Source organism: Glycine soja, chromosome 18 (genome assembly GCF_004193775.1).
Source record: "Glycine soja cultivar W05 chromosome 18, ASM419377v2, whole genome shotgun sequence".
NCBI lineage: Eukaryota > Viridiplantae > Streptophyta > Magnoliopsida > Fabales > Fabaceae > Glycine > Glycine soja.
In genome coordinates, this window is record NC_041019.1 from 43,998,591 (window position 1) to 44,011,749 (window position 13,159).

The 13,159-nt window shown below is 33.9% G+C and overlaps 2 protein-coding genes across 2 annotated transcripts; one reads left to right on the forward strand and one right to left on the reverse strand.

Moving 5' to 3' along the window:
- Positions 1-1,904: 1,904 nt before the first annotated feature.
- LOC114396150 (pre-mRNA-splicing factor SLU7-A) lies at positions 1,905-6,779 on the forward strand. Its single transcript, XM_028358043.1, has 9 exons — positions 1,905-2,115; positions 2,538-2,701; positions 2,812-2,924; positions 4,039-4,464; positions 4,583-4,718; positions 4,813-5,112; positions 5,314-5,530; positions 5,681-5,784; positions 6,047-6,779. Exons 1-9 carry the CDS (start codon positions 2,100-2,102, stop codon positions 6,191-6,193), a joined length of 1,623 nt encoding a protein of 540 aa, XP_028213844.1. The 5' UTR covers positions 1,905-2,099; the 3' UTR covers positions 6,194-6,779.
- Positions 6,780-11,825: 5,046 nt separating this feature from the next.
- Positions 11,826-13,159, reverse strand: LOC114395188. The gene is made up of 2 exons (XM_028356901.1): positions 12,786-13,159; positions 11,826-12,294 (listed from the first exon to the last, which is right to left on the reverse strand). Exons 1-2 carry the CDS (start codon positions 13,064-13,066, stop codon positions 12,156-12,158), a joined length of 420 nt encoding a protein of 139 aa, XP_028212702.1. The 5' UTR covers positions 13,067-13,159; the 3' UTR covers positions 11,826-12,155.

Here is a 13,159-nt window from a genome sequence, read left to right on the forward strand (position 1 = left end):
ACCAATTACTATTAGAAAATTAAGCTGATTACTTTTTGGCGATGACCAATTACTATTAGAAAATTAAGCTGATTACTTTTAGTGAGATATTTCCTTTCAACCACCTTATGTAAATTGACTAAATTTAGGTTTTTTTTATAAATAATTTATTAAGTTTTCTATAAAGATAAGATATTTTGAAGTTTGAACATTTCAAAACTAACAAAAGTCATTAAGCCATGTCTGAGACCGAATTGGATAATTAAAGGCCAAGTAAAAATTGGAAATACAAAATATGTGATTGTCTTATAATAATAGATTCAAATTTAAAAATATTTCTAAAAAATAATTAATACAAAACAATGCACAAGGTTACTTGGCACGATTCCATGCCTATAAACTTATATTTTTGGGTTTGTTATTTTTTTTCCCTGAATATTTTAAAATTTATTTTTAGTCTCTAAACTTTTTTCACTGTTTCTTAGCCCCATAACTTTTTCTTTTTTTTTTGTCATTGGGCAGTCAAAAAATAATTCAAAGACTAAAAACATTAAGTCTAAGAAGTTTAGAGATTAAAAAGATACTAAACTCTTTTATTAACTTGTTTGTAAGTTCTAAATACATAGCGATACATGCAAAACATCTAAAGCTAAATAATCTATAATCTGTAATCTTTTTGAAATATTCACCACCAAAACTATATTAAGTAGAACTAGTTAAAAAATTAGTTAAGTTGACTTATTAAATTATAAATATTGGATAAAATGTTAGAATTGTTGACAAATGTAAAATGTGAAAAATAGATATGTTTATATGATATTTTTATATAAGTTTAACATTATTTTATTGATAAAAATATATTTTAGGGTATCTATTTTTTTTACTTGTTAAGTAATTTTAAGCTCTATTAATTTTTATTTAAAGATCAATTATTTTAATTATATTTTTTTTTACTTTCAATTATCTTAATTTTTCAAGTTGTGTATTCTACTATTCAACTTATTTTATATCTTTTGTAAAAAAAAATATTTTATATATTAAAATATTTTCAATAAAATTTAAATAAATTAAAATAATATAATATAAAATATTATGTTAATGTATTGTAATGGTTAAAATAAATAGTGTAATACAAAAATATTAAAACAATAGAAAAATGAAAGAAAGCTATCATCTATCAATGCCAATATCTTAAAGTATAATGTTACAATAATAAGATACATATTGTAAATAGTATAATAATGAAAATAAAACAAAATAATCTTGTTATGCAAATCTTATGTAATAAAAGGTAAAAATAAGAAAAGCCTATCTTATGTAAAGAAAAAGAAAAAAAAAATAGCTTATAACATACTTTTAGTCCTTGTTAAATTGATATTTTATTTTTTAAAAGGTTTAATTTAATCATTTATGTTTTTAAAGTGAATCAAAGTAATTCTTCCAAAATAATAATTGTTTCAATTTTTTTTACAGAATTTTGAATTATTATTTTGACTAATTCAAAATGTGAAACTTGTTAAATTTACTTATAAAAAAAAACTATTGAGCCAAACCATAGTGTGAGATAAACAATATAAAAAGAGTGTGCTAGCATTATTTAATAATGGAATACTCACATTTTTCACAAGAGGTATATAGTTTACTCTAAAAAAACAAAGATTGCAAAAAGTTGGGCAGATTTGCTAGCTACCTCTTTGGACCAAAGGGGCTGTTGAGTCACGACAGTTGCTAAAACAAACCTCCCGGTTGGTTTTTATTTATTTATTTTCGGAGATTACAAGCCAGGAGGGGTGCATTTTGCTTTAGAGGAGGGCCTTTTTGGGAAAAGTGAAAAGGGAGGTATAATAAGTTAAGTCATTATTACGGGCTTCTGGAGAAGCCCAACCTATTTCTGAAGATATGTTTCTTGTGGGCTCAAATCCAGGCAACGAAGAGAGAAACAAAAAAGAAAACGAGAAGCATCACCGCCATGATCGCATTTTGCTGAGGCTAAAAAGATAAGCAACAATCAAAGCGTGTCGAATCGCAAAATATCAAATCACAATCAACAGTGACTACGTTTCGTTCCTCTCCTTCGTTTCGTCTTCGATCTTCGGTTTCATTCTGCGTTTGTTCACATCATGGCCACCGCTTCAGGTACTCCTTTTTCTCCCATGCAATTCCGCCGAGATTTCATTCTCTAGGGTTTCTGATTTCGATCCCAATTCGAATCTTATTTGTTTTGCCATGAACATGTTGCTTTTCCTGCCAAACTTGATTTATTTTTTTATTCGATTGAGTTCTTCGTTTTCGTAATTTTTCTTTTTCCGGCTTTGCTGTTGTTTCATTCTGTTAATAGATACTCATCGCGTGTATACGAATCCTGGCACGCCGGGTCTGCATAGCATGATTTTTTTTTCCGTATTGGGTTTAGGCTAATTCGCTTGAAAATGTTTTGCATTATTTTTCAATTTTTTCTTTTTAATTGTAAATTTACGTGACTATGTTTATGCCAATTTGCCTTGTACCTCAATTGGCTGTTTTGTGTGTTTTTTAAACTTGTGTGGTGTGGATTGCAGTGGCATTTAAGTCCAGGGAGGACCACCGCAAGCAGATTGAGTTGGAGGAGGCGCGTAAAGCAGGGCTTGCGCCGGCTGAACTCGATGAAGATGGAAAGGAAATCAATCCTCACATTCCCCAGTATATGTCTTCTGCACCTTGGTATCTTAATGCTGAGAGACCTGTAAGTGTTCCCCTCCCCCTCCACATTTTATAATCTGTTGAGACATGTAGGAAATTGTGATGTTCGATATATAAAAATTAACATATTTTTCTGCCTTTTGATGGTCGTAGAGTTTGAAACATCAAAGGAAATGGAAATCCGACCCCAATTACACCAAATCATGGTATGATAGAGGTGCTAAAATCTTTCAGGCAGACAAGTATCGGAAAGGTGCATGTGAGAAGTAAGTGGTCTCGCTCTACTTGTCAAATATGTGTGTGTGGGCATGTGAATGTGTCTGGATATTTTATGTCTGCAAATTTGATGTGTTCTTGTCTAGCAACTTAAAAGGAACATAAAATTTCATATTTAAATCTTGGGTCATCCATTCATTTTGTTTACTGGATGTCTTTAAACCCAAAACTTGTAAGAGTTTAATCAAGAGTTTGACAGCCATCTAACGAGTTTTAAGTAAACACCCACATAATCAGTTAATTGTACTCCCAAATTTATGAGGCTGGATCTACGCATGGTTTTTAATTTTTTATCTGAGTGAAACTTTTGACAGATTTTGCTGGGTACTTGAGTTGAATTGCATCTTCTATTATTTCTATTAGATTTTTGAAGTTATTTCATATTTTAATTATTGTTTTTGTTCTTCTGTTTAAAGTACAAAATAATGCGTGGGACTGGGAATAAGTATGGCATAACAGATGGATCAGTTATTGAGTTATGTTTTTACATTATTGCTCCCATCGTCCCTAGTTACAAGACATTGTTGACTAATTTACGCTTAGTAAGAAAGTTGGTTAATTTAGTTATTAGCATTAAATTTGTTTGTAATTGTATTATTTTTCCAAAATTACCCTTGAGTAATTAATGCATGGCGAGAAAATAATAGTAGTGAAGTTTTTATTTTTAAAACTAAACTCTTCCACTCTCCAATCCTCATAAGAGAGAAAGAGACAATTCAGCATTTATTATTTATGAACTGAACTAATTAAGGGTATTTTAGTCAAAAAATAATTAATGTGATGGACTAGTAGAAAAGAGTTTATAAAAAGGGACAAAAGAATTTCAAAACAATGTCTTATGAAGAGGGATGGAGGGAATACTTTCTTGCTTTGTTGTAGAGTTAGAATGTGAATATTTCTCATTTCTTTGATTTGTTTTTGTTATTAAGATATGTTTTTTAAATATTATTTTCAAAGATCGTAAAATATTTTGAGTTTATTATTCAAATTTGCTGAGGTCCCATGATTTTACCACTTTACCTAATCTCTTAAGTTTCAGTACTGTGCTTTTCTCTGAAGTTATTTATATGTTAATTGATTGCTTCAATCTCATTTTCTTGCTAGTTGTGGAGCTATGACACATGATTCTAAGTCATGCATGGAAAGACCTCGGAGAGTGGGAGCAAAATGGACAAACAAACACATTGCTCCTGATGAAAAGATAGAAACTTTTGAGCTTGACTATGATGGAAAACGGGACAGATGGAATGGCTATGATGCATCAACATATGCTCGAGTCATTGAGAGGTATGAAGCTAGAGATGAAGCTCGAAAGAAGTACCTGAAAGAACAGCAACTGAAGAAATTGGAGAAGAGCAACCAAAATGGTGAGGATGCTGCAAGTGATGAGGAGGAAGAGGAAGATGAAGATGAAGATGAAGATGATTTAAGGGTAGATGAGGCAAAGGTTGATGAGAGCAAACAAATGGACTTTGCAAAGGTTGAGAAGCGTGTGCGTACAACAGGTGGTGGGAGTACAGGAACTGTGAGGTATTTTTTATGTTACCATCATTTTAAAAATGCAAGGCCAAGTTAATTGATCACATACTTAAGATTCTCTCTTTCATTATTTACCTGAGGAATTGGATCTGAAATATTTCTTTTTCAGGAATCTACGTATTCGAGAGGATACTGCAAAATATCTTCTTAATCTTGATGTCAATTCTGCACACTATGATCCCAAGACCAGATCCATGCGTGAGGATCCACTTCCAGATGCAGATCCGAATGAAAAGTTTTATTTGGTATCTTGTCTCTAGAATGAAATTTATATGAAACACTAGTTTTTACTGCCATATTTAATCTTGTATTTGGATTAAATCTGTTTTTGTACTGTAGGGTGATAACCAATATAGAAATAGTGGGCAAGCTTTAGAATTCAAGGAATTAAACATCCATGCTTGGGAAGCATTTGACAAGGGACAAGATGTCCACATGCAAGCAGCTCCATCCCAGGCTGAGTTACTCTATAAGAATTTCAAGGTCATGAAGGAGAAGTTGAAGTATCAAACAAAGGAAACCATTATCGAGAAGTATGGCAATGCGGCCGATGAGGACAAACTTCCAAGAGAACTTCTGCTGGGCCAAAGTGAAAGGCAAGTCGAGTATGACCGTGCTGGTAGAATTATTAAGGGCCAGGTAAGATTTACAGTGCAGCATTTGCATATAAATCTTAAATATTCTTCTTGGTACTGTAGTGGTAGTGGGATTTCACACATGATCTGTTAACATTGTGGGGTTTTACCATGAGTTTTAGTTTCAACTTTATGAATTCTGCTTTGTGGTTATTGCTGTTTATTTAAGATGATAGATTAGTTATTTATCCGATATGTCCAACAGGAAGTAGCTCTCCCCAGGAGCAAGTATGAAGAAGATGTTTACATTAACAACCACACGACTGTTTGGGGCTCATGGTGGAAGGATCATCAATGGGGCTATAAATGCTGCAAGCAGACAATACGCAATAGCTATTGCACTGGTGCTGCTGGTATTGAGGCGGCAGAGGCTGCAAGCGATCTTATGAAAGCGAATATTGCTCGTAAGGAGGCTGCTACAGGTTCGTACACTAACACCACACCTATGCTGTGCCTCTACCTCCTTCCCTTTCATTACTGTTATTACTTTCTTTTTCTTTGTTTAACAATTTTGTGTGATTGTATTTAGTATGTATTTATTAATCTCTAATCCTTTTTATGAATCTATACAGAGGATCCTACACCTGTGGAGGAGAAAAAGCTTGCTACATGGGGTACTGATGTCCCAGATGATCTAGTTCTAGATGAAAAATTGCTTGCTGAAGCACTCAAGAAGGTAAATATCAATCTATCATGTTTGGTATTTGTTTGTGTCATTCTGTGTGTCTTATTGTACCCCTTGTGGAATTAATTAAATTTTTGTGCCAATAACTTTGTTGACCTTAATTATCAAGGTCACGACACCATAGATTCAAGCAAAATATTGCATGTTCATTTCTTGAAACAAAAATGACATGATTTGGCTTATGGAGATGTTACTATTCATACATTTATACTTATGTTGTGCTGATTGTTCTGTTATGGCTTCCTTTTCACAGGAGGATCAAAGAAAGAGAGAAGAGAAAGATGAGAGGAAACGCAAGTATAATGTTAGATGGAACGATGAGGTTACAGCAGAGGACATGGAGGCATACAGGATGAAGAAAGTACATCATGATGATCCAATGAAGGATTTTCTGCATTAAGCTTGGAAAGGATAAAATGGCCTGCATCTCTTTCCTTAGAATTAAAGGGCAATCTTTCTTTGCTAGTCCACGAGCCTTTCTGTTATGTTACTGCCAGCAGCTGGATTGGGCAGAATGGATTATCAGTTTGGCATCCTTGATCCTTTGACCTGTAGTGAGAAGGAGGAACTAGGGTGGAACTATAAAAAATGTTTGTACAGCTTTTGTGTGCTTCATTTAATCACTTTTGACTTGGTTCAACTTGAAAATGTTTGCTTTAATAGCAAGTTTACATTTTCTCGACCCTTAAAAGAGGTTAGTTTCCTTTTTTGAGGGGTGATGTGTAAAAGAAACAGCAACTTTAAGGGGTTAGATTGAAAAATGTTAACTCGCTGTGGATGATGTTAGAATAAATAGTATTAGATTATTGTAATAGATTTGCAATTATTCAAGTGCACTCTTGGGGAGTTCAATCTAGTTGATATTAGTATTATGTTAGTTGACTGAGTTAGTGAGAGTTTGTTAATGACAGCTGTTGACAGCTGTCATAACTAATTGGCTAGCCTATATAATCAAAACTATAATCCTCAATTCAGCTGGCCCATAATATTTTCATATTCTCTTTTCTAAGTTTTTCTTTCCTCAAATATTCTCTTTTTAGAATTCTATTATGGTAACAGAGCTCGGTAAGATCAACAATGGCTGCTCAAAATAACTTGATTTTGTCTCGTGTTATAGTATGTGCTCACTTGTAGGAAGTTTGGGAGAGAATTCATGATTATTTTCACAAGCAAACAAGAGCTACTGTGCGACAATTGCGTACTGAATTGCAAGCTATGACACTTGGAGGAATATTGATGGGAGAGTTTTCTATGCAAATCAAAACCATTTATGACTCTCACCTCGATTGGACTGAAGTCCAATCATGCTTCAAGAGAATGTTGACTTGATCCTCGAAGGTCTTTCGTGGATTATGACTCCATTATATCAGTCATCGAAAACAAGTTCGAAACCATACCAATTGCGAAGGTCAAAGCTCTACTTTTGGCTTATGAAGCTCGCCTAAAAAAGTTCAGCAAACAATTGCTCTCCGATTCTCCTTCAATTAATTACATATAAGCGCACAAAAAATTATTCTCATCGCATGAATATGATGGTTACACGGTGTCAAACAAGTCTTTCTCGCAATCAAATCTCAAGAGTTATTCTAATTTCCGTAGTGGTTCTAGTCGTGGGGGAGGTTTTAACAACTGTGGTGGTGGCCGACGTGGTAGCACTGATGGTGGAGATCGAGATTGTGGTCGGTTTGTTAATTTTCAGTGCCAAGTATGTTTGCACTATGGTCCCACTGTCTCATACTATCATTAACGATATGACCAACATTATCAACCAAATTCAACTATGCAAGTCAGTGTCAGCCCAATTTCAATTCAGGTTATGGTCAAAGTAATGCTAATTCTGGGCAGCATAATGGTGATGATAATCATCATGCTAATGTTTGGGTGAACAATAACTATAAATCTGAAAGTACTAGCAATTAATATACTCCTAGTGCCATGGTAACTAATGTTTCTTCTTAACCAAACTCAAATTTTGCTAATTGGATTTCAGATTCAGGAGCTTCTTTTCATGTTGCTGGTGAATCTCAGAATACTTAGCAGATAGAACCTTTTGAAGGTCTTGATCAGATCTTCATTGGCAATGGTCGAGGTCTGAAAATTACTTACTCTGGTTCTTCTTCCTTCATTTCCCCTTACAATTCCAAAGTGTCTGTCTCTTAATCGTTTTTTACATGTGCTTTGTATCACTAAAAATCTCCTTAGTGTTAGTCAATTTGCCAGGGACAATGGAGTTTTCTTTGAATTTCACTCTAACTAGTGTGCTATGAAATGAGGTCTTACTTTATGGCACTATTGGTCCTGATGATCTCTACAACTTCTCCAACATTCAGTATCCTTCATCTGGTTCTGCTTCTTGTTGTTTTTCTACTTCTACAAATTCCTTTGTAAATCCATGTAATAAGATTGAAAAATCCATTGTAAATCCATGTAATAGGATCAGTTCTCTTTGGCATGATAGACTTTGTCATCCAACTCATCATGTTTTACAAATTGTTTTACAACATTATAAAATACGCATTTCTAATAAAACTGTTTGATTTTTGCTCTGCTTGTGCTGGAGGAAAGTCTCACGGACTTCCTTCATCTCCATCTGAATTTGTTAACTCTTTTACTCTAGAGTTAGTTTATAGTGATCTTTGGGGACCAGTTCATGTTACCTCCACAAATGGTTTTCTCTACTGTATTACTTTTGTTGATGCCTTATCCAGGTTTACTTGGATTTATCTACTTAAAAGCAAAGCTGAAACTTTTACTGTATTTCAAAAGTTTAAAGCAATGGCAGAGTTAAAATTCAATTCTAAAATCAAAAACCTTAAAACTGAAGGAGAATTTAGACCCTTAGTATCCTTTTTGGCCAGTTTCAGCATTAAACAAGAACTTTTCTGTCCTCACACCCATCATCAAAATGGTATTGTTAAGAGAAAACATAGACATGTTCTGGAACTTGGACTTTGTTACATCATGCTTTATTACCACTTAAATTTTGGGGTTTTGCTTTCACTGCTGTTGTTTATTTAATAAACCGACTACCTACATCATCCTTAAATTTTTCAGTTCCCTACCATGAGTTTTTCAAACAATTTCCTGACTATACCTTTCTAAAAACATTTGGTTGTGTTTGTTTTTCTTTACTTGGACCTTACAACAATCACAAATTGGATTTTAGATCTCATGAGTTTTTTTTTCTTGGGATATTCTACCTCTCATAAGGGATATAAATGTCTATCTCCTTCTGGCAGAATTTATATTTCTTAAGATGTTCTTTTTAATGATCTAAGTTTCCATATGCTAACTTATTTGAGTCTTCTCCTTCTCTTAGTCAACCTTCTTCATCCCCTACTAATTTTAATTTTCCCTCCATCCCTATCATTGCTACTTCAGTTTGCTTCTCCTGATCAGTCTCCTATTCCTCCAGTTCAGTCAGACTCAGACTCATCTCAATCTGATTCTGTTTAACTCTTAAATTTTGTTAAGTCAGACTTACCTCAGTCTGTTTCTGTTCAGTCCTCTAATCCTGAACAGACAGAACAGCCACTATTACTATCATATCAAATTAAAAATCCTCATCCTCAAACACTAACTCTTCTCCTCCCCCTCCATCATCCAATATTCACCCTATGCAAACCAGATCCAAATATGGTATTCACTTACCCAGGATTAATCCTACACTTCTATTGTCTCATTGTGAACCAAAGAGTGTGAAACTCACTGGATTGCAGTAAAAAGAATCCTAAGGTATTCAGCCATGCAACAAGAATATGAAGCATTGATGAATAATCACACTTGTGATTTAGTTCCTCTTCCACCAAACAAAAGCAATTGGCTGTAAATGGGTCTTTAAAGTCAAAGAAAATGTAGATGGTTCTATCAATAAATTCAAAGCTAGATTAGTTGCAAAAGGATTTAATCAAGTTCATGGCTTTGATTTTTCTGAAACTTTTTTTCTTGTGGTGAAACTTGCCTCTATTAAACTTATTCTTAGATTGGCTCTCACCAATCAGTGGAAACTTGCTCGATTAGATGTAAACAAAGCTTTTCTGAATGGCCTACTTAATGAGACTATATATATGTCTCAACCACCTGATTTTCAAAGTTCCAATTCTTTTATGGTGTGCAAACTGAATAGAGTCTTGTATGGTCTCAAACAAGCTCCCCGACAGTGGTTTGAAAGATTTCAGTCTACTCTTATTCAGTTTGGTTTTGTTGCAAGTAAATGTGATCCTTCTTTGTTCATCTACAAGATTGCCTCTCATAATGTTTATCTCCTAGTATATGTAGATGACATTATAATTGCTGGCAGTTCTGGCCAACTTATTCAACACCTCACATCTCAGCTTAATTCAAAATTCTCTCTCAAACAGCTTGGTCTATTGGACTACTTTCTTGGGATTGAAGTAAAAACTCTTCATGATAAGTCTTTACTACTTACTTTGAGCAAGTATATCAGAGATCTGTTGCAGAAAACAAATATGGCAGAAGCTCAACATATTTCTTTGTCTATGGCTTCAAGTTGCAAGCTTGCTAAAATAGGTTCAGATTTCTTTTCTGATCTTACTATGTATAGGTCTGTAGTGTGTGCTTTGCAATATTTGACTATTACTAGACCTGAGATATGTTTTGCAGTGAACAAGGTCTGCCAATTCATGACATATCCTTTGGAAACTCACTGGATTGCAGTAAAAAGAATCCTAAGGTATTTGAAAGGCACAATACTTCATGGTCTTCATCTTAAGCCATCTATTTTGGGGTCATCCATACACTATTAGATCTCTGAGTGATGCAGACTGGGCATCTGATATAGTTGACAAAAGGTCTACTTCTGCTGCAACCATCTATTTTGGTCCTAATCTTAGAGTAATGTAATAGAGTTGCAGTTATTCAATTGCACTCTTGGGGAGTTAAATCTAATTAATATTAGTATGTTAGTTGGCTGAGTTAATGAGTTAGTTAGAGTTAGTTAATGAGAGCTGTTGACAGCTGCATAACTGTCTAGCCTATATAATCAAAACAGTAATCCTCAATTCAGTTGGCCAATAATATTTTCATCTTCTCTTTTCTAAGCTTTTCTTTTCTCTCAAATATTCTCTCTTTAGAATTCTGTTAAATAGTAACACGTGCTAAAGTTGTGTTTGGGGAAAAAAAGGTGAAATATGGATGTGGATGTTTAATTTACCCAGATTATTAAAATCAAAGGCGGGCATTGCAATTTCAAAATTTGATTATGTACTTTACAAAAAATAAGACGCTATCTGTTTAACGTTCTGGAGGCAAGATTATAAATCAAAAGTTCTGGAAAAGTTGATCTTCAAGTCGCTTGTTAGTATTTTAACTTCAACGGATGAATCTGTCTTGCCATCAATAAATACTTGGAACCTCAAGATGCATATTACTTATTTGTGGAATGGTCTCAATATTTCCACACTTTTTTTTTTTGTATCAAATATTATAGTTATCGTAGTTATATTTAAAGTTTCTAAAATATATCAATTAATTCCTGAAGTACATGCCACTAACATCATGGGTGCTTATTTTTCCTTGAGCTATTCAGCCCAATGAATCACGTTTGAGCCAGATATTTTGTTTGTCTTTCACTACAAAATTGGTCTCTCTTTATACATATTAAAGTTTCTATAATCTTTTTGTCACCTTCTCAAGCTTGTGAAGCATGTTCTGAAATTTTAAATTCTATACCTTTGGGACAGGGCAACTTATGCTTTCGCAGTTCTGTTTATAGTAAATCTTATAACAATCAGGGAGGATTTCTAGTAATCTAGTTTGAAGTTGGTATTCGATGATCTGCAGGCTCTGAATAGAATGATCAACAACAGTTGGTCTTAGCCATTGTTTTCTCGAACTTTACCAAAAAAAAAAAAAAGCGGAAATATAAAATATAAACAGTTTTTTTATACAAATATATTATAATAACCCAGTCCAAATACGTATTAAGGGTTTTGTTACTTTTGTAGGGTGAATTTTCTGTTTATAAAGATTGAATTTTCCCCTTTAATCAGATTCAGTCGAAAATAGAAATGTGAAGAAAGGACGAACATATATCGTATTTATTGGGCTTTCTTATTGAGAAGTGTACTTCAAGTACATACAACATATGCACACAATTAGACAAGAGATTAAGAGCATCGGGTTATCATGATACGGGAGAGAAAAACACAAATCAGATACATAATGCAAAATGGTAGTATTCTGAAGAAGTTAAATTTGTGTCTTTCTCTCCTATCATGGCATATTATAATGTTCATTTCATAGGAAGAAACACGAGGAGGGGATATTAATAATATATTATCCTTATATAATTACATAATAAGAAAAGAAAGAAAGGGGAAAAGTAGGAAGCATAATGTTGTCTATTTGTCAATTTGGTTTAGTTTGCCCAAACCATTGCAACGAGCACAAACGATTTGGGTTTGATCCTTTCGTGCTGCATTGGCCCTCAATGTCACATCAGCCTTACGCACAAACCCTGCTCCATCACATTCAGGGCATCTGCCACATTCATATTCATAAGTATCATTAACAAATCATCCTCACCAACAAACACATATTTTATGTATACATTCAAATTCGAACTCTAAAACCGTCCTAAACAAGAATTACATAAAGAGAACACTGGGAAAAATAATGCTTTTTGAAAAAAGAGAACACTTCAAGTTCCCAAGATAAAAAAACGTCAACTCAAAATAGTTTCTTAATAGAAATTCTTAAGTCTACACTAATTGCAGCATCAATGAGAAATGGGTTGCCTAACACACCCCAAACAAAAATGAGATTAAACACACCTATAGAAGTGATTGATACAGTTAATTATGTTCTTTCAGATATGGTTGATACAATCTTTTTCATTACATCAATAATTGTTTAATTATATTTTTACTTGAGGAAAATTAAAGTATTGCATGAAAGTGTGTACACTATATATTAAAGCCATCAAGTATTACAATGTTAATTGTTGGGAGAGAAAAGATGATGGAATTTACGTGTCTTTGCGGGAGAAGAAGATGGGGAAGGCTGTTCCAATGAGAGCCACAGCAATGGCACCAGCAACAAGGTAAGTGGTGCCATCAGATGAAACATCTCCAACTGCAGCAACCACAATGGAAGAAGATCTATTCCTGTTCCTCTGAATCCGGGTGCACGGTACCCTACCTGAGCCAGCAAATGAGATCTTAGTAGTGTTGTTGGAAACACCAACACGAGGAGGGAGATTCGGTGCATTCTTGGGAACCATGGTCTGAAGCATAGTCGTCATGGATGCCATGTTTGCTGGCACGAGATTTTGGATGTGAGAAGTGAGATTTTAGAAGGACTAAGTGTTTTTGTGTTCTTGGTCTTGGATGTTAACATGACACAT

Coding starts and splice junctions, on each gene's coding strand:
- LOC114396150 (XM_028358043.1), top strand. Junction 4,719..4,812: donor CGAATGAAAAGTTTTATTTG/GTATCTTGTCTC, acceptor TTTGTACTGTAG/GGTGATAACCAATATAGAAA. Junction 5,113..5,313: donor GTAGAATTATTAAGGGCCAG/GTAAGATTTACA, acceptor TATGTCCAACAG/GAAGTAGCTCTCCCCAGGAG.
- LOC114395188 (XM_028356901.1), bottom strand. CDS start 13,066: ATGGCATCCATGACGACTATGCTTCAGACCATGGTTCCCAAGAATGCA. Junction 12,295..12,785: donor TTCTTCTCCCGCAAAGACAC/GTAAATTCCATC, acceptor TGAATGTGGCAG/ATGCCCTGAATGTGATGGAG.